Source organism: Bos indicus x Bos taurus, chromosome 23 (assembly GCF_003369695.1).
Source record: "Bos indicus x Bos taurus breed Angus x Brahman F1 hybrid chromosome 23, Bos_hybrid_MaternalHap_v2.0, whole genome shotgun sequence".
NCBI lineage: Eukaryota > Metazoa > Chordata > Mammalia > Artiodactyla > Bovidae > Bos > Bos indicus x Bos taurus.
Genome location: NC_040098.1, coordinates 25,123,145 through 25,142,226, shown reverse-complemented (window position 1 = coordinate 25,142,226; position 19,082 = coordinate 25,123,145). Strand labels below are relative to the sequence as shown.

At 42.4% G+C, this 19,082-nt stretch overlaps 1 protein-coding gene across 1 annotated transcript in view; it reads left to right on the top strand.

Moving 5' to 3' along the window:
• PKHD1 (PKHD1, fibrocystin/polyductin) overlaps positions 1 to 19,082 on the top strand; it is a 443,492-nt gene that overhangs the window by 147,624 nt on the left and 276,786 nt on the right. Inside the window, 1 exon segment of the mRNA XM_027525460.1 lies at positions 4,810 to 5,022. Coding sequence (XP_027381261.1) covers positions 4,810 to 5,022 — 213 coding nt within the window.

The following is a 19,082-nucleotide window of genomic DNA, read 5'->3' as shown; positions in this document are numbered from 1 at the left end:
CTGAGGGCAGAAATGGGCCTTGGGAGTCATCTGGGAGTCATCGGTGATTACTGTACGATGAAGTTTGAAACCTTAAGACAAGGTGAGAAAAGCAAGGCCATGTTCATAGAATGATCGGAAAAGTGATTAAGGGGCTGAGTCTTGTGACATTCCAAGTGTCAGTGGTTGAGACAGTCAGGAGGAATCAGGCAGAGGAGGCCGGGAGGAGAGGCTGGGAGTGGGGAGGGATCCAGGAGAGCACAGAACTGGGTGGCCGGGGGATGCAGCAGCAACCAAGGACTGAGCACGCATGTCAGATGCCATGGGTGCTCAGCAAAGATGAGCGCTGAGCACTCAGCCTTGGATTCAGCAGTGTGATTGCCACTTGTGACCTTGATAGGACCAGTTTTGGTGGAATGGCCAAGCAAAGCCCTACAGGGGAGGGTTCCACAGAGACTACAGGAAAAGAATTGGGATAGAAGATATAGCCAGTTCTTTTCCGGTACCATGTGGGATCCTAGATCCCCACGTGTTAGTCACTCAGTCATGTCCGACTCTTTGTGACGCCATTGGCTGTAGCCCACCAGGCTCCTCTGTCCATGGCATTCTCCAGGCAAGAATACTGGAGTGGGTAGCCATTCCCTTCTCCAGGGGATCTTCCTAACCAAGGGATTGAACTCGAGTCTTCTGCGTTGCAAGCAGATTCTTTACCATTTGAGCCACTAGGGAAGCCCCCTAGTCCCCCAACCAGGGATTGAACAGGCACCTCCATCCAGTGAAATCTCAAGAGTCTTAACCACTGGACTGCCAAGGAAGTCCCTTGATGAGTATATTCTTGTATGGTATAATATTTATACTCTAAGTGTTTTCTGTAATGGGGAAAATAGCTACAACTGTGTATTTGTTTTTCTTTAAAACACACTCATGCACACCAAATCATTTTGTGGTTATTACAGAAAATGGCTAATTGTGGGGTTAGCCCAAAGTAGGTTTTGATGTACTTTGCAAACATTCACTAGCTGCTAAAAGTCTCTTTTACTTCCCTTTAAAAGAAATAAAAGAGACATTTAATGGAAACAAATGATTACATGTAAAATGTTGTGTTCATTTGTTTATTTTGGAGGGGAAGGAACAATAATGATGGTTGATTGATTTTTATAAAATTACCCAAGGTCACTCGTGGGACGTACTCAGCTTTCATGAACAATCGTAACAAGCAGTGTCAGGGTCAGAGCCAAAGGCTGATTTCAGCCCCGCTCTTTATTTCAGCTTTCAGAAATGGGGTCAAGCTCTATAAAGTGGAGAAATAAAGTCCTCCCACTTCCCTCCCGTATTCAAGTAACTCTTCTTTATGTCAGCTCGGTATGTATTTGTCTTAAGCTAATAAAGTGTGCAATGAAACACTTGGGGCCTTGGCACAGAGGTAGATTGAATATAAACTTCCTGTTCTTTCACACCAACAAGCTTTTACCTTGGTTATCACATACAATTATTTCAACCAAAATTAGCTGAATTCCACAACAAATGTGTGTTCAATTGTGTCTGACTCTTAGTCCTCCACGCTCCTCTGCCCATGGAATTTTCCAGGCAAGAATACTGGCATGGAGTGCCATTTCCTACTCCAGGGGATCTACCCGACCCAGGGATCAAACCCAGTCTCTTGCGTCTCCTGTGCTGACAGACAGATTCTTTACCACTAACACCACTTGGGAAGTCCCAAATTTCATAACAAACTTTCTTCCATATTTACCTAGATTTCCCTATACATACTTGCTACTGATAAAGTAAAGAAGGAAGGCTTTTCTGCAGGTAATCACATTAACTAATTACTCCTACTTTCGGAGAAGGCGATGGCACCCCACTCCAGTACTCTTGCCTGGAAAATCCCATGGATGGAGGAGCCTGGTGGGCTGCAATCCATGGGGTCGCTAAGAGTCGGACACGACTGAGCAACTTCCCTTTCACTTTTCACTTTCATGCATTGGAGAAGGAAATGGCAACCCACTCCAGTATTCTTGCCTGGAGAATCCCAGGGACGGGGGAGCCTGGTGGGCTGCCATCTATGGGGTCGCACAGAGTCAGACCTGACTGAAGTTACTTAGCAGTAGCAATAGCATAGTACTCTTGCCAATGCAAATTATTTTTTGGGGGGCTGAGCTTTTCTCCCTTCATTAGTGTTATTATTAGGTCCCATCAGTAAATGACTTTTTCAAATTTCTGCCAATTTTCCTCAGTATATTTAATATTTTGCTTGATAGTACAAGGGACAAATCCCCGATTTATAAAATTACCTACTAATCCTTGTAATCTGCCTCAAATCCTTTTCATAATGAGGTAAGGTATATCAACATTAATAAAATTAAAATAAACCTCATATAAACAAGCCAAACTTACCTAAATAGGCAAGTTTGGCAATAGGCAAACTTACCTAAAAAAGTAGCATGTCTTTTTTCTTAAAAGTAACTATCATAAATAATGAAATTAATGAAATAATTAATGAAAAGTATTTCCTAATTAATGAAAAAGCTACCTGGTAGGGTTTGCAAAGTGGATAGAACGTGAGTGTCTCTGGCAGGTGGTCCTGGGTTCTAGTGCTCGCTCTGCTTCCCCCAGCCCACTATCTGCTCTGAAATATGGAGTGTGATGTTGACCTCCTAGGCTGGTTTGGAAAGGTTGTTTCAGAGAACATCACTAAAGATATTGGCATAGGATATGTGCTTAATACATGTGAGTTCCCTTGTTTTCCCCATCATCTCATTTGAATTCCTCACTGTGCAGGTAATCTCTTTCTCAAGTGACATTCAAAGCTCCCTGCAGTGTAGGTGGTGTCTGGAGAACAAGAGGTCCATGTCTCCATCAGTGTCAAAGGCACACTTGACTGCGTTCTTTGTGGGTGTAGATGTCAAGTGTTCCAGAGACAGAAGGAGCCTCAGTGGGTGCATAACTCTGTTCCACACGTCCCTGAGGAGCAAACAGACCCTCCCTTGGCACTGAGTGGGACAGATGTGGAAACCGAGACGTCTAAGGCCCAGCAACTTTGTGAGACATATTGAGGGTCATTCAGAGGCCAACACCAGAGTGGGGACAGGTATCTGATTCAATACTCCGTCTCCATCATGGTTCATCTCAGTTCAGATTTCCTGACTATAGATATGGTGCGACCCATCGTTGGACCCATTGTTCAACCCATGTTCCACTAGTTGAAGATTTGGGACATTAATGACACATGGCTGTGAATGAAAATGTTCTAGTGAATGCAAGAATGTAGCCTGTACCACAGGTCGCATTTCTTCCCTCTTGTTCACAGCCGGATTCATTTATTGTTGTTTGGTCATTCAGTTGTGTCCAACTCTTTGCAACCCTGTGGACTTCAGCATGCTAGGCTTCCCTGTCCTTCACTATCTCCTGGAGTTTGCTCAAACTCATGTCCATTGAGTCAGTGATGCCATTCAACTCATCTCATCCTGTTATCCTCTTCTCCTCCTGCCTTCAGTCTTTCCCAGCATCAGTGTCTTTTCCAATGAGTCTGATCTTTGCATCAGGTGGCCAAAGAATTTGAGTTTCAGCTTCAGCATCAGTCCTTCCAATGAATATTCAGAGTTGATTTCCTTTAGGATTGACTGGTTTGATCTTGCTCTCCAAGGGACTCTCAAGAGTCTTCGCCAGCACCACAGTTTGAAAGCATCAATTCCTTGACATGGGACTCATTACTGCATTTCTAATGATTATTCTTGTCATTGTAATGAGAATGGAAGGGAAAATTAAAGTCAGACTTTAAAATCAGAATTGCCAGCAGGCCCTTTGGAAAACTGGTAAGGATTGTGGTGCTATTCAAGCATCAAACCTGTAGGTCACCAAAGGAGAGTTGCTTCTTGGGTCCGTCACCTTAGAGTGTGATCAATTTGCCATTTTTGAAAAAGGGACATCAGGACAACAGAGGCTGAGGTGTTGAAAAGAGGTGGGCTTTTGGAGGGGCTTGGCAGGTGAGGGTCTCAGAAACAGGGACTCTTCTCAGGCTTGTTAAGATACAACCACTGGAATTACTAAAAATCAAATAGTTCCAGCCTCCCCTTTCCTTTGGCTCCAGATTTCCTTGAGAAGCAAGGAAATGACCGAGTTGATGGTAGGATAAGGCATCATGATTGACAGTTCTACTCAGCTCTGTTCAATGGAGCAAAATAATTCCTTGTGGAAATTAGGGTCTATTATCCCAAAGAAATAGAGTAGGAAATGACACTCTACCCCAGTATTCTTGCCTGGAAAATTCCATGGGCAGAGGTGTCTGGCGGACTACAGTCCATGGGGCTGGAAAGAGTCCGACACGTCTGAGAGACTGAGCATATCCAAAGAAAAGGATAATGGATGTTGGTCAGCTAAAGTGCAAAAAATTTCATAATGCCACCTAATTACACTGCCTTTTACCATGTCTTATAATTGTGGCATTATTTTCTTCTATTCCTATTTCCTGTTTACTGTTTCCCTGTTTTTTTAAACTTAATTTTCTAAGCTGCTATTACGTGGTGAAACGGTGACCTTCTCATTTCTTATTTAACCACTCCTAAATTTCTAGGCATTTAGGTTATTGTGACTAAAAACACTGTAAATAAAGCTGCTGTGAATTGTGATAGCTAACCTAAGCTGACTTAGTAATACTGTGCTTCTGCTCCTTGATGTCAGATGACTCAACTGTGCTTCTAGGAAAGAAGGTGAGATAAATCTAAATTTCAGCAGAATCATATAAATGAAGAAGGTTTCATCAGACATTATAACTGTCAAAAGAAGCTGAGCCTCATCTTCCCAGAGACTGAGTGTCTTCTCTGTGGCTCTTAGGAGGGAAGTTGATCTTCCTGGACTTGGGACCCATTGAACTCAGGACACACTCCATCCTTGTTTCTGATGGTGGAGAACTCCGGATTGGATCTGAGGACAAGCCTTTCCAAGGCAAAGCTCGGATCAAACTCTATGGGAGCTCCTACTCTGCCCGCTTCTTCCCATATGGAGTCAAGTTCCTGGCTGTGAGGAATGGAACTCTTTCCCTTCATGGTGAGTGAGGCAAATGGCCAGAGGAACTGAGGAAGAGCTTTGTCTAACCAAGGTACAGACAATGGGGAAAATGGCTAAAACTACTCACATCTCTTTGGCTGTTAGTTGCTGAGGTAACAAAGTGAATTAAAACACGGGCACTGTTTCCTTAAATAAGGAGTATTTAATATTAATATTTTTTACTGTAGTATTTGCTTTACAATGATATGTTAGTGTCTGCTGTATAGAAAGTAAATCAGCTATATGTATGCATATATGCCCTCTTTTTTTGATTTCCTTCCTATTTAGGTCACTACAGAGGACCAAGTAGAGTTCCCTGTGCTGTACAGCTGGTTCTCACTAGTTATCTATTTTATACATAGTATCAAGAGTGAATGTCACTCCCAATCTCCCACTCCATCCACCCCCTTGATATCCACGTTTGTTCTCTACATCTGTGCCTCTAGTTCTGCTTTGCAAATAAGTCCGTCTATACCATTAAATAAGGAATATTAATTGTGATGCTACTCACCGCAGAATATACTATGGTTCTCAGTTATTCACTTGCCTTTCTGCAAGAGGATTATACACCTCTTCTCTCTGTCAGGTAACTTTCAGTTCCTCCCTGTGGGTAGACCATATTTCCTTGTCCCAGTGAGAGTGGGCTTCACCTTGGACTTGCTTTGGTCAATGGAATGGGAGCAGAAATGATGTACTTCATGGTCAAATCGAAGTTTTAAGAACCAGTGTAATACTTTGAACATTTTTCTGTTTTCTTTCTGCTTGAGAATATACCATCTCCTATAGGAACAGGGGTAGTCCCTTAAGCTTGGGCACAGCTGCATGTGACCCACCGCTCCCCTGCGTTTGAGTGAGGAATACACTTTTGTTGTCATGAATGACTGAGATTTGTATTTGTAACTGTGGCTTAACCTAGTGAAAACTGACCAGTGGGCTTACTTACTGTTACTTAGCCTACACGGGTGGCTGTGTACACTCGTGGCATCACAGACCAAGCAGACAAGCTTGTTGTTGTTGCTGTTGCTGTTTTCCCCTCCTGGGAACAGGGTTCAGTTGGAATTCTCCCTGGAATCCTGTTACAGGTGAGTTGGTGTTTATAGATTCCTGGGGAAAAAACAGATATTAGGTTATAGTGTGTTTCTGCTACAATTTTGTTTGCCTTTTGCTGACCTCATTGCACTTTGCAAAATAGACATTTTTATTTTCCTCAAGATTCAAGAAATTACTTTGTGTGCCAGGATAACCCTTAGCATCAACTAGAAAATGTAAGTATAGCATGATGTGCGTGGAGTGTCTTTCAGTGGGTACTGATAAACTTTTTATTACATGACACGAGCCAAAGGCAGATAAAAAGTGCAGGCACCAGACAGTGGCCCGATTTGGGTTTCTGGAGAGAAAATGTGGTGTCTTCTACACTGGAATATCTGTGCTGGCATAACAAAACAGGACCCTGCTACCTCTCATTCGGTAATTGTTCTAGACATGGCATGTTGCTATGCTGAGGAGTCAGTCTTTTTTTGCGACATCAACGGTTTGTCCATTAAAAATTGTGGCCCTCAATCATTGTCTCCTAAAAGCCCTCTTCTGCCTTTTTTCAACTTACTGTGAGTAGAAGGGGGATCTTATCATCAAGCATTTATTAAATGCTGACCAGGGACCAGCTAGAGAGATACACACTGGGAGTGCATTTTGTAAGGTTGAAAAGCCCACAACTGTCTAGACAGAAATTCAAAACACCTACAATATTGATTCTTGTATTCTACTTCTAAGCAGTACCTTTTTCTTCCCATTTTCATCAGCTAGCAGTTATATTGATCTTATAGCCCAGATCCAGGAGGGGCTTCTGTCTGTTTACACAGCAGTGATGATCTCCAATGGTTGTTCTAGTCTAACAGCCACTTAGACCACCAACCCAATGTGCTGCTGTTTACCCTTGAGAAAAAGGCACAGATCAGTATTTCAACCAGCCTGATCCTGAAAGATCCTAAAGCTTCAGAAGTATCTGTGGGTTTGAGAGCCATTGTCCTATGAGATGCAGATGGCGTAACTCTTGCCTGAAGTGGAAATTCACCTGAAGAAGGACGAAACTCTCCCAATTCTTTCACTCGAATTCTTTCATTCCAGTGCCTTCTTTCTCATGTTCTATTATGAAGGGTCAGAGAAAGACTTTACAAATATACCTTTGTGTGCTTATATTGTAAATGTACTCTGTGCTTCTAACCTCTGTGTTTTAATAGATGTCAAGTTAAGAAAATCCCTAGGACCATTGTTTATAATTAATATACGGGGCAATTAAAGCAAAGTAGATGCCTCTAATGTGTTTTAAGAATCCTGAAATTTCAAAAGTGTTGCGACCTTATCCTGGTGATGTTATTGGATGCTGAAAGCTCAGACACCTCCTCTCCCCGGCTTCCCTCATTTCCATCTTCTCCTCTCATTTTCCTCCTTCTCCTTTCCCAACCCTCTTCCCCTCCCTCCTTTTCCTCCTCCTCTTCTTTCCTATATTCCAAGGGTTAGGGTGTCATCAACAGCTGTCTTACCCCTTTCCCCACAGTCCTACCGATACAGGCATGAATATCATCTCTCTCATGAAGCAAAGCTTGAACATGAACACAGGCAAAATCAAGCTGTTTTCCTGACTGAGTTGCTGCTGCTGCGTCTCATTCATTTGAAAGAAAAAGTGTGTAGAAAAGAGCTGAGCCACTGGGTGGGAAGGATCCCCAGTCACAGCCTGTGATCTGTCAGCCCTCTCCCTTCTCTCTCCCTCACCACCTGAGGTCTCAAACAGACCTCCCCTCTGGCAGCATGGTGCCATAGCATGGTTAAAATCATTACGTAATTTCACTGGCCTTTTCCCAGGGCCAGAGGTGGACCTGGTGACACTGGGGCTTTAGGGGAAAACTAATTATCTTTTGCTGTCAAGTATGCAGAAAAGTGAGCAACTTGATTCAGTGCTTTGCCCCCAGCAGGTCCCTAAAGACCCGACTTCACTCAGCTTTCCAGGATGCTATAGGGAGGGGAGCCACCAACCTTTGTGCATGGAAGATGCTTCTCGGGAAGATTCTGAAAATCAAGGTTTCTGGACCTCTCTTCCAGAATCTGAGTCTGTGGGCTTGGCATGGGATTTGATTCAGGGAGCGCACTGACTGCTCATGGAGAAAGGCTGTTTTTAGTGGTTCATGTAAGTTTGGGAATCAGAAATCAGCCCAGTTCTGCCGCTTATCAAGTATGACCTTGGGCAAATCAATCTCTATAAAACCAGAAAAACACAGTTCCTACCTTGTAGACATACTGCTTGTGAACTGCTCCAAAGTATCCAGCACATGGTAACACTCCAGCACTGTTAGTTATGGCTGTTCTGATGACATTTTCCCCCAAAGCAGCGAGTCCCCCGTACCAATCATCTCATGTGTGTGTGTGTGTGTGTGTGTTCACATGCGCGTGTGTGCTCAGTCTCTCAGTCGCGTCTGACTCTTTGGGATCCCAAGAACTGTGGCTTACCAGTCTCCTCTGTCAATGGCATTTCACTCAGGCAAGAATACTAAAGCGGGTTGCCATTACCCACTCCAGGGGATCTTCCTGACCCAGGGGTAGAACTGCATCTCTTGTGTCTCTGCACTGGCAGGTGAATTCTTTACCACTGCACTGGCAGGTGAATTCTTTACCACTGCACTGCCTGGGAAGCCCCAGTGATCTCATAGTTTCTTTCAAGGATAAGAGGGGACTTCTACTTGGCATGGAACCAGCTCTGCTTGGAGAGTTTTCTCCTTATTCATTATATTAAAAAAAATTACTTATTTATTTGGCTGCATCTGGTCTCAGTTGTGGCACACAGAATCTTTGTTGCATCATGTGAGATTGTTGTAGCACATGGACTCTTTCGTTGTGGCTCAGTAGTTGCTGTGCATGGGCTTAGTAGCCCCATGGCGTGTGGAATCTTAGTTCCCTGACCAGGGATCAAACCCTCATCCCCTGAATTGCAAGGCAGACTCAACCACTGGACCAACAGAGAAGTCCCTCTTTATTCACTTCCTTGTCTACATTTCATCACAACAAGAGAGAAGTTTTAACGTTGGAGGTCATGAAGGAAAAACACTTCCAGGCACCTTTGTTCTGTTTCCAAAACTCAGTGAACACAGTTTTATTTTAATCTCTGTGGTGCAGCTGCTTCCTAGCAGTGGATAAACACCATTGCTGGGCATGATTACAATGAAGGCTTCTTGGAAACCATTTGCATGGGTTCCAGTCTAAGCAAAAGCAGAGCACTGCCCTGCCAATGAGGCTTTTCAAGTGTTTTATTCCCAACATCCAATAGGAAGAGGCCTGACTGATGGATACAAATTTCACTCCTAGAGGATCACACCAATGGGTCTGCGTTTCAGTGGCAGGCTTTCCCACCTTCTCTGTTCCATCTCATTCATCATGGCTGCCCCTCGTAACCCTTCTGCTCTAGTTGATTTTTATCATAGATTAAAGTTGCTAAGCAAACAGACTTTGTTGTTCAGCTGTCACCAAGAAAGATGGAGCTGAAGGCATGTTTTTCATGTTTTGCTTTTAATGTAGAAAATTTCTCTTATACTCCTATACTCAGCTGCCCTGCCCCTACCCCTTACACACACTCATACACACACACACGCACACACAGCCCAGTATGTCTTTCTCTTTCTCTGGGTTTAAGAGTAGATGGGACAGCTTGGGTTCTGAATCTCTGGTGATCAGATGACTCAGTAAATTGTGTTGGCTGTATGCTTTGCTATGTTAATATGGCTAAAGGCTTGCAGATTCTTACAGAGTGTCAGTCTGGGGTTTTGGGGGGCTATTGTCAATGAGGAAATTTCACCCTCACCTTTTGCTCCCTCCCTCTGTCTGCCAATCCAGGTTCACCACCCCAGACCAAGTGCCAATCACATGTCACTTTTCAAGGGGGTTGCTGTCAGCCTGGGCAACTTGAATTTTTGACAATGTAATTACGGCCCTTGCTTCCACAGTGGGAGGCTGAACAGGATGGTGGGGCTTTTATTGATTGTTCAAAAGGGAAATTTATCAATGTCTCTCACTTCATTTCCAGTTCCTCCCTGAGAAATTTGGCTGACAGTTTCTCAGCAGAAAAAGCCGTCTTCTGGCCTTGAATGGACTTCTGTCTTTGTCCTTTTCAAGAAATTACAAGATCAGTCATTAAATATAAATGGGAGTTTGTGGGGAAAGTAAGACTGTGGGAACATGGTTGAAGGAAACAGTGTAACGTTATGAACAGGAGACTGTGATAGGAATAAATAGGAAAAAGGGGTCTAAACAAGCAGGTTTAAATACAGCTTACTTCCCTTCTCAAAATACCAAACATCTGTAGGTAAACTCCATGCTTTTTATGAGTACTGTCTATGGGCATGCTTACTGTGTAGCTAAAGTGTATCAGGCTGTCTGGAAGCATGATGTTGTGTGCATGGAGTTGACACATATGTCCAGGGCAGTGGTTTTCCTACTAGACTCCACAAAACCTGAACATTTCTTGAGGGAACTGCAGAGGTTCTGCAAACAATGAATTATTTGGGGATCAAGCTATAAAGGTTTAAATTGCTCAAGCAACTGCCTCATTGTTTTTACTTCTAGCTTAAATTTATGTTAAAATAGTATTTCACTTGGAATAAAGAGTTCTACTGTGAAAATAGTGATACAAATGACTCAAGTAGCTCATCTCTTCTTTTTCTTTTTTTAATTGAAATACTGTTGATTTACTATGTTGTGTTAATTTCTGCTGTACAGTGATTCAATTACACACACACATATATATATATATATATACACACACTCTTTTTTATATTCTTTTCCAATATGGTTTATCATAGGGTATTGAATATACTTCTGTGTGCTATGCAGGCTTCCCCAGTGGCTCAGCAGTAAAGAATTCATCTGCAATGCAGGAGACATGGGAGAAGTGGGTTTGATCCCTGGGTTGGGAAGACCCCCTGGAGAGGGAAATGGCAATCCACTCCAGTATTCTTGCTGGGAAAATCCCATGGACAGAGAAGCCTGGTGGGCTACAGTCCATGGGGTCACAAAGAGTCGGACACGACTGAAGCGACAGCGTGCATAGGCGGTTCTATACGGTAAGAGCTTGTTGTCTGTCCATTCTATATATAATAGCTTACATCCCTCCTACCCTGTTGGTGGGAATGTAAGTTGGTGCAACAACTATGGAAAAGAGTATGAAAGTGCCTCAGAAAACAAAAAAACAGAATTACCATATGATCCATCTGTCTTTTGTATTCTCTTGGTGCTGGGGCAGGTAGAAGAAGTGAGGCAGGTGCTGAGGAAGATGAGGCAGGGAGGTTACCTAGCTTTTAATTGAACTGTGCAGTTGTATTCTCTCTGGATAATACTGGTTGATTGTTGATTCTCTCTCTCTCTGATCATTGGAGTCCTACAGAAAACCTTCCCACTCTTTTCCAATGTGGAAGCTCCACCTGAGTTTGCAGTCCCCTTAGCTTCCACCAGAAATTTGGCTCAGATTAAGCTACCTTTCCCAGAATCTACTTGATCCAGAGGAAACTTACAAATCTTTCCATACCACAGATGTCCCACTCACAACCCTTTGCTCTAAGTCTCCTCTCCCCTTTTCAAATAAGCACGGAGAGCCCACACATACGCTGCTGTATATGTAGACATCCAATCTGGGAAGCCAGTCTCCTTTTCTCCAAAAAAAGAAGCCAGTCTCCTTTTCTCACAGGCATCTCAAAGGCTGATATCTTTGAAGCCCCTTTTCTTTGATGAAGTGGAGAGAAATAGCCTCAGACCTCCCTCTGTGGGAAGGCAAGGAAAAGGCTGCTCACGGGGCTAATGACTCACCCCCATGACTGAGAATTTCTTTGAATTTCCTCTCTTTGTTGATAGTATAGCTTGAGGTGAGATCCATCCAGGAATGGGCTCCAATGGCAGAATTAGATTAGCCTCCTTTAATAAGCCCCAAGGAAAATCTGCACCGTCTGTTCATTTCATTGTTCAGTTGCTCACTTGTTTCTGACTCTTTGTGACCCCATAGACTGAAGCACGCCAGGCTTCCCTGTCCTTCACCATCTCCTGGAGTTTGCTCAAACTCATGTCCGTTCAGTCGGTGATGCCATTCAACCATTTCATCCTGTTGCCCCTTTCTCCTTCTGCCCTCAATCTTTCCCAGCATCATGGTTTTCAAGTGAGTCGGCTCTTTGCATTATGTGGCCAAAGAATTGGAGCTTCAACTTCAGCATCAGTCCTTCCAATGAATATTCAGCTGATTTCCTTTAGGAGTGACTGGTTTGATCTCCTTGCTGTCCAGGGGAACTCCCCAGAGTCTTCTACAGCACCACAGTTCAAAAACATCAACTCTTTGGCGCTCAGCATTCTTTATGGTCCAACTCTCACTTTTGTACATGACTACTGGAAAAACCATAGCTTTGACTAGATGGACCTTTGTCAACCGATGATGTCTCATGTAACTTGAGGCGGGGTCTATCCAGTGATGGCTCCAATGGTAGAATTAGATTAGCCTCTTTTAATAAGCCTCAAGGAAATTCCCTGTCTGTTCGTGGCTCATGTACAAATATGGATGCTTATCATCTTTTGTCCCTAGCTTGGGTCCTCTTGGTTGGGTTGAGGGAGCAGAAGTCTCTGCTTGGCAGTTTGCTACATATGTGAAAGGGTGCTCCAAAGGGATTTTGGGTTAAAAGAGAGAGAAGCTGTTTTGTGTGTGTGTGTTTTGTTTGATTTGGGGTGGGTGGAGAAAGTAAGCTCAAAGTGAGAGGAAGAATAGAGGAAGATGTATGAGAAACATAAAAAACCTGCTTTCTGTAATCTTAAATTTATAGACGCTTCAATCCAACACTGGGGTTCTAATCAGCTAGTATGTTGTGGCAGATGGGTAACTACTCAGTCAAGTTAATGTTGGTCAGCGTGGTTCTGGACTTAGAACCCTCAGCGTGCAGGATGGCCAGTGACTGATGACTGCTTCTCTATTCAAAGCACATGAGAGTTGGTCCCTAACTATATGTCTCTCAAAATACGACCAACACCATCAACAAAAGTAAGACAAATATTCTCTGTTGCCTTGTAAGCCTTCAAAAAAGTCAAAATACAATTATTCTATATGCCCATATCTGGTAAAATCTCAATTTATTCTTAGCTGAGATAACTTAGAATTTGTAATTGCTTGATCTGGGCAAGAGTGACCTTGGAACAACGGATAAGAAAGGGTTCCTTCCAGTAAGAGTATAAAGCACACTTTAAGGAACTTTAAAAATGTTAAAGTGAACATGCTGTTTTTAAGGTCTTAGGATTTTAGGTGTTTACTTTGAATGTATCCTGCTAATTAGAAATGAGTTCTAGCTATTCGATAATCCAAGTACAGCAGGAACCCCACTTAGAAACACATTATAAGCTACTTTAAGTTTCTATATATACCTGAAAGTGTTGGCATTTGTCAGGTCTTTTTTGGTTGCAAGTGACAGAAAACTCCATTCGAACCCCCCAAATCAGGGCATTTATTGCCTCATATAACTGAAAAAACTTGAGGCACAGCTGAGTCCAGGTGCCTCAATGAAGTCATTAGGACTTTGTTTCTCTGCAGCTCTCGGTTCTGCTTTCTCTTGAGTTGCCTTCATTTTCCAATCTGCCTCCTGAAGGCAGAAATATGTTCCTGTGGCTCTAGATGAAAAAATGGCTCTTTTCCAATGACTATTATACCCCTGAGTAAATTACAACATTCCCCTCATCAAAATTTCACATCCCTCCCTCTGAGTTTTCCCTTTAGCTTTTAACACTCTCTAGCATATCATATTGGAGAAGGCAATGGCACTCCACTGCAGTACTCTTGCCTGGAAAACCCCATGGACAGAGGAGCCTGGTAGGCTGCAATCCATGGGGTCGCTAAGAGTCTGACACGACTGAGCGACTTCACTTTCACTTTTCACTTTCATGCATTGGAGAAGGAAATGGCAACCCACTCCAGTGTTTTTGCCTGGAGAATCCCAGGGACAAGGGAGCCTGGTGGGCTGCCGTCTATGGGGTCACACAGAGTCAGACACAACGAAGTGACTTAGCAGCAGCAGCAGCATATCATATATAGCTTATTTGTCATATATTGTGCTTATTCTAGTGTTTTCCCTAGTAGAATGTATACATCCCAAGGGCAAAGATTTTCATGCCTTTTTTTTTTTTTTTTAATTGACAATATCCTCATTCCCTCCAATAGTGCCTGGACTCATAGTAGGCTTTCAACAAGTATATGTTGTGTGAATAATTGAAATGGAAAGCTTAAACAGAAGCTTCAGGATTAGCTTTGACTGTGTTTGAGTCATAAGCCTATCACTGAAGCTACTGCTATGACCAGGGAAGTGGTGGTCTTATTGGTTGGGATGGAACAAGAAGTGGGACCAACTTTCCAGACCCCCAAGACTACACAATCTGCAACCAAGAGAGGATGGTTTCTTAAGATTAGAGGTGTGTGATCTAACCAGAATAGGGGAATGGGCAGATAAAAGCAATAGCTTTTATCTTTTTAAAAGTCTACTTTAAAAATATCTGACAATCTGTTATTTTTACTACTTTTGCTAATTTGAAATTAAAATCAATAAATGTTAACTGGATATTTCAAACCTGTTTAGTTTGGCTGGGAAAAACTTCCAGTCAGTTAATTCACTAAGTAAAACAAAATTTACTAGTGATAGAAAATTTGGAATTAAAAATTTTCTGATAACTGTGTTTCACTTTATCTAGACAGTGTTATTGAAAGAATGAGGTTGAGTCTAAGACATTTTTTACTTAGGGAATCCAGGACTGCATGGATCTTGATCTAGACTGGCCGCTCTTTTGTGTAAATATATACATACTGCGTAATGGCCATCTAAGGCATCAATCCCCAGTATTAGGATTTAGCCCAAGCAAGGGAACCTCTCATGAGCAATGGTGTGACTAATTCTTGACTAAGCTGTGAAGAGGAAGGACAACTGACCTTTGAAAAAAGTCAACTTTCAGTGTTTCAGTTTCCATACACAAGTTGAAGATGATTCTAAAACATTTCTCATGATGCTGTTAGGTGATTAAATGAAACAAAACATGTACAGCACTTAGCACAGGAGAGGCATTGAGTGATACCTGCATATCTACTCAGTAAATATTAAATATTGTTGTTATTATTATCATGTGCGTACTGTTTTGATTTGATGAAGCTGCCTTGTTATTCTGAGAGGGATGGGATGGTGTTTGTTGCTTTCCAGTAATCCGTCAACTGGAAACATTCCTGATAGCCCTCTTGTCCAGCCTTCTTCATATTATGTCCATCACCAGGTTCTGACTTTAATTCTTGAAAGACTCACAAAGTCCATTTGCTTCTCGCCACTTCCATGACTACTACCTTAGTTTATGATGCCATCAACTTGGGCCTAGACTTTTGTTTAAGCTTTCTAGTTTATCTTTTAGTTGCTATTTTCACCCCTCTCCAATTCATTGTTTACCCTGGAGCCAGAGTGATCTTTTAAAAATGCAGATCTGTTCACATTACACCACTGCTCAAAACTCTTCAGTGGCTTTCCATTGTCCCTAAGATAAAGTCCAAAATTTCTAACCTGTTTATAGCACCCTCTCTGATGTAGGTTCCTGTATTTCCTGGTGTGTTTTCCAACCCTCTCTCATTCTCCTCCCCCACTGCTTTTTGGTCTTAGTAACCTTCTTTCTTAATGATTTTTTAAGACTAAAAAAGATCTTAATGACCCAGATAACCATAGTGGTGTGATTACTCACCTAGAGCCAGATATCCTGGAGTCTGAAGTCAAGTGGGCCTTCATCACTATAAACAAAGCTAGTGGAGGTGATAGAATTCCAGCTGAGCTTTTTCAAATCCTAAAAGATGATGCTGTGAAAGTGCTGCACTCAATATGCCAGCAATTTGGAAAACTCAGCAGTGGCCACAGGACTGGAAAAGGTCAGTTTTCATTACAATCCCTAAGAAAGGCAATGCCTAAGAATGTTCAAACTACTGCACAATTGCACTCATCTCACATGCTAGCAAAGTAATGCTCAAAATTCTCCAAGCGAGGCTTCAACAGTATATGAACTGAGAACTTCCAGATGTTCAAGCGGGATTTAGAAAAGGCAGAGGAACCAGAGATCAAATTGCCAACATCCGTTGGATCATCAAAAAAGAAAGAGAGTCCTAGAAAAACTTCTACTTCTGCTTTATTGACTACACCAAAGCCTTTGACTGTGTGGATCACAACAAACTGGGAAATTCTGAAAGAGATGGGAATACCAGACCACCTTACCTGTCTCCTGAGAAATCTGTATGCAGGTCAAGAAGCAACAGTTAGAAACAGACATAGAACAACAGACTGGTTCCAGATAGGGAAAGGAGTACGTTTTAACTTATATGAAGAGTGCATCATGTGAAATGCCAGGCTGAATGAAGTACAAGCTGGAATCAAGATTGCCGGGAGAAATATCAATAACCCAAGTAGGCAGATGACACCACTCTTACGGCAAAAAGTGAAGTGGAACTAAAGAGCCTCTTGTTGAAAGTGAAAGAGAAGAGTGAAAAAGCTGGCTTAAAATTTAACATTTAAAAACTAAGATCACGGCATCCGGTCCCATCAGTCAGTTCAGTTCATTTGCTCAGTCATGTCCAACTCTTTGCAACCTCATGGACTGCAGCATGCCAGGCCTCGCTGTCCATCACCAACTCCTGCAGTCTACTCAAACTTGTCCATTGAATCGGTGATGCCATCGAACCATCTCATTCTCTGTCGTCCTGTCTCTGTCGTTTGGTCCCATTACTTCATGGCAAATAGATCGGAAAATAATGGAAACAGTGACAGACTTTATTTTCTTGGGCTCCAAAATCACTGCAGATGGTGACTGCAGCTGTGAAATTAGCAGACACTTGCTTCTTGGAAGAAAAGCTATGACAAATCTAGGAAGCATATTAAAAAGCAGAGATGTTACTTTGCCAACAAAGGTCCATCTAGTCAAAGTTATGGTTTTTCCAGTAGTCGTGTATGGATGCGTGAGTTGGACTGTAAAGAAAGCTGAGCGCTGAAGAATTTATGCTTTTGAACTGTGGTGTTGGAGAAGACTCTTGAGAGTCCCTTGGACTGCAAGGAGATCAAACCAGTCCATCCTAAAGGAAATCAGTCCTGAATATTCATTGGAAGAACTGATGCTGAAGCTGAAACTCCAAAATTTTGGCCACCTGATGCGAAGAACTGACTCATTGGAAAAGACCCTGATGCTGGGAAAGATTTGAAGGTGGGAGAAGGGGATGACAGAGGTTGAGATGTTTGGATGGCTTCACCAATTTGATGGACATGAGTTTGAGCAAGCTCCAGGAGTTGGGTGATGGACAGGGAAGCCTGGTGTGCTGCAGTCCACGGGGTCGCAAAGAGTCAGACATGACTGTGACTGAACTGATCTGAACCTTCTTTCAGGGGCTTCCCTGGTGGCTCAGTGGTAAAGAATCTGCCTGCAATGCAGGAGACCCAGGTTCTGTCCCTGAGTTGGGAAGATCCCCTGGAGGAGGGCATGACAACCACTCTAGTACTCTTGCCTGGAGAATCCCATGGACAGAGGAGCCTGGCAGGCTGCAGTGCATAGTGTTGCACAGAGTCAAACATGACTGAAGTGACTAAGTAGCAGCAGCAACCTTCTTTCAGGATTCCCTGTTGGCTCAGTGGTAAAGAATCCACCTGCAATGCAGGAGACACAGGAGACATGGGTTCAATCCATTGGTTGGGAAGATCCCCTGGAGGAGGAAATGGCAAACCTACTCTAGTATTCTTGCTGGAAAAATCCCATGGACAGAGTGGCCTGGTGGGCTACAGTCTGTGGGGTCCCAAAGAGTTGGATGTGACTGAAGCACAACTTTCCTTTAGCTTATTAAATGGTTAATGTATTCTAGATTTTACATTTTTTATGTTTTTGAGTAGCAAAAGAAATCCAGCTTTGTTAAGTAAATGGAATGCTCCATAGGCAGGAGCATGTGATTTTTCCTTCAAAGAGAATTCTTCCCCATGTATCATCAAAGCAGTATTATTAATATTACTGCTTTCAGCCTGGTCCTGAAGAAAGAGTATCATTAAGTTGGGCATTATATTCAGTATTTGTTAAAAATTGGATTTTTACTGAGATTCTGGCACTTTATATTAAAAATTTTCAAAGCTACTTTCCATTCTTCCCTCTCATTTAACTCTCACAACAACTCTGTGAAGTAAGAACCACTGGGATTGTTACTTTCATCTCAGAGATGATGAAACTGGGGCCTGGAAGAGGAGGTAACTAATATTCACTCCATCCTCTTCAAGGGCTTATGATGCACCTGGGCTTTCTGCTATTTTACATACACATAGCTGGTGTTTACCTGTGACAGAAAGACAAACACAAGATACTCCTTCCAGGTTTCTGGAATGTTCTTCTTCAGTTTTAATTTTCTCTGGTTATCTATGTGGGGCTTTGTTACTTTTGATTCCCTTTGTAGTATTTTTGATAGGGGGACAAAGAACCTGCTTCTTCCCCAGTTTGTTATTTGCCTTTAGTATTTTTATGGAATTTTCTGATTTCTATAATGGCAAAATTACAGATACCTTCTTTTGTGGTTTCTGCCTTTGATTTCCTGGTTAGAAAATTCTCACCTATCCAAAGACTATATAAAAGTTTATCTGTTTGTTTCCTGGTACGTTTTTATTTTTTTCACATTAGTGTCTTTAATCCAAAGTCAGAAGACAATGGCCTGTGGGCTAAATCTGGCCCTATTTTTGCAACAAAATTTTATTGAAGCTCAGCCATGCCCATGTGTTTAGGTGTGTTTATGGCTACTTCTTGATTCCGTGACAGAGGTGAGTAGTTGCAACAGAGGCAATCTGGCCTGCAGACCAAAATCTGTTGTTTGGCTCTGAATAGAAAATGTTTGCCAATCCCTTCTTTAGTTCATCTAGAATTTATTTTGATATAGTGGATAAGTTCATTATCTAATTTCTTTTCAAATGGCTAGTCCATTTTCTCAACACTATCAATTCAACAATGCAATTATGCTATTCTGAAAAAAT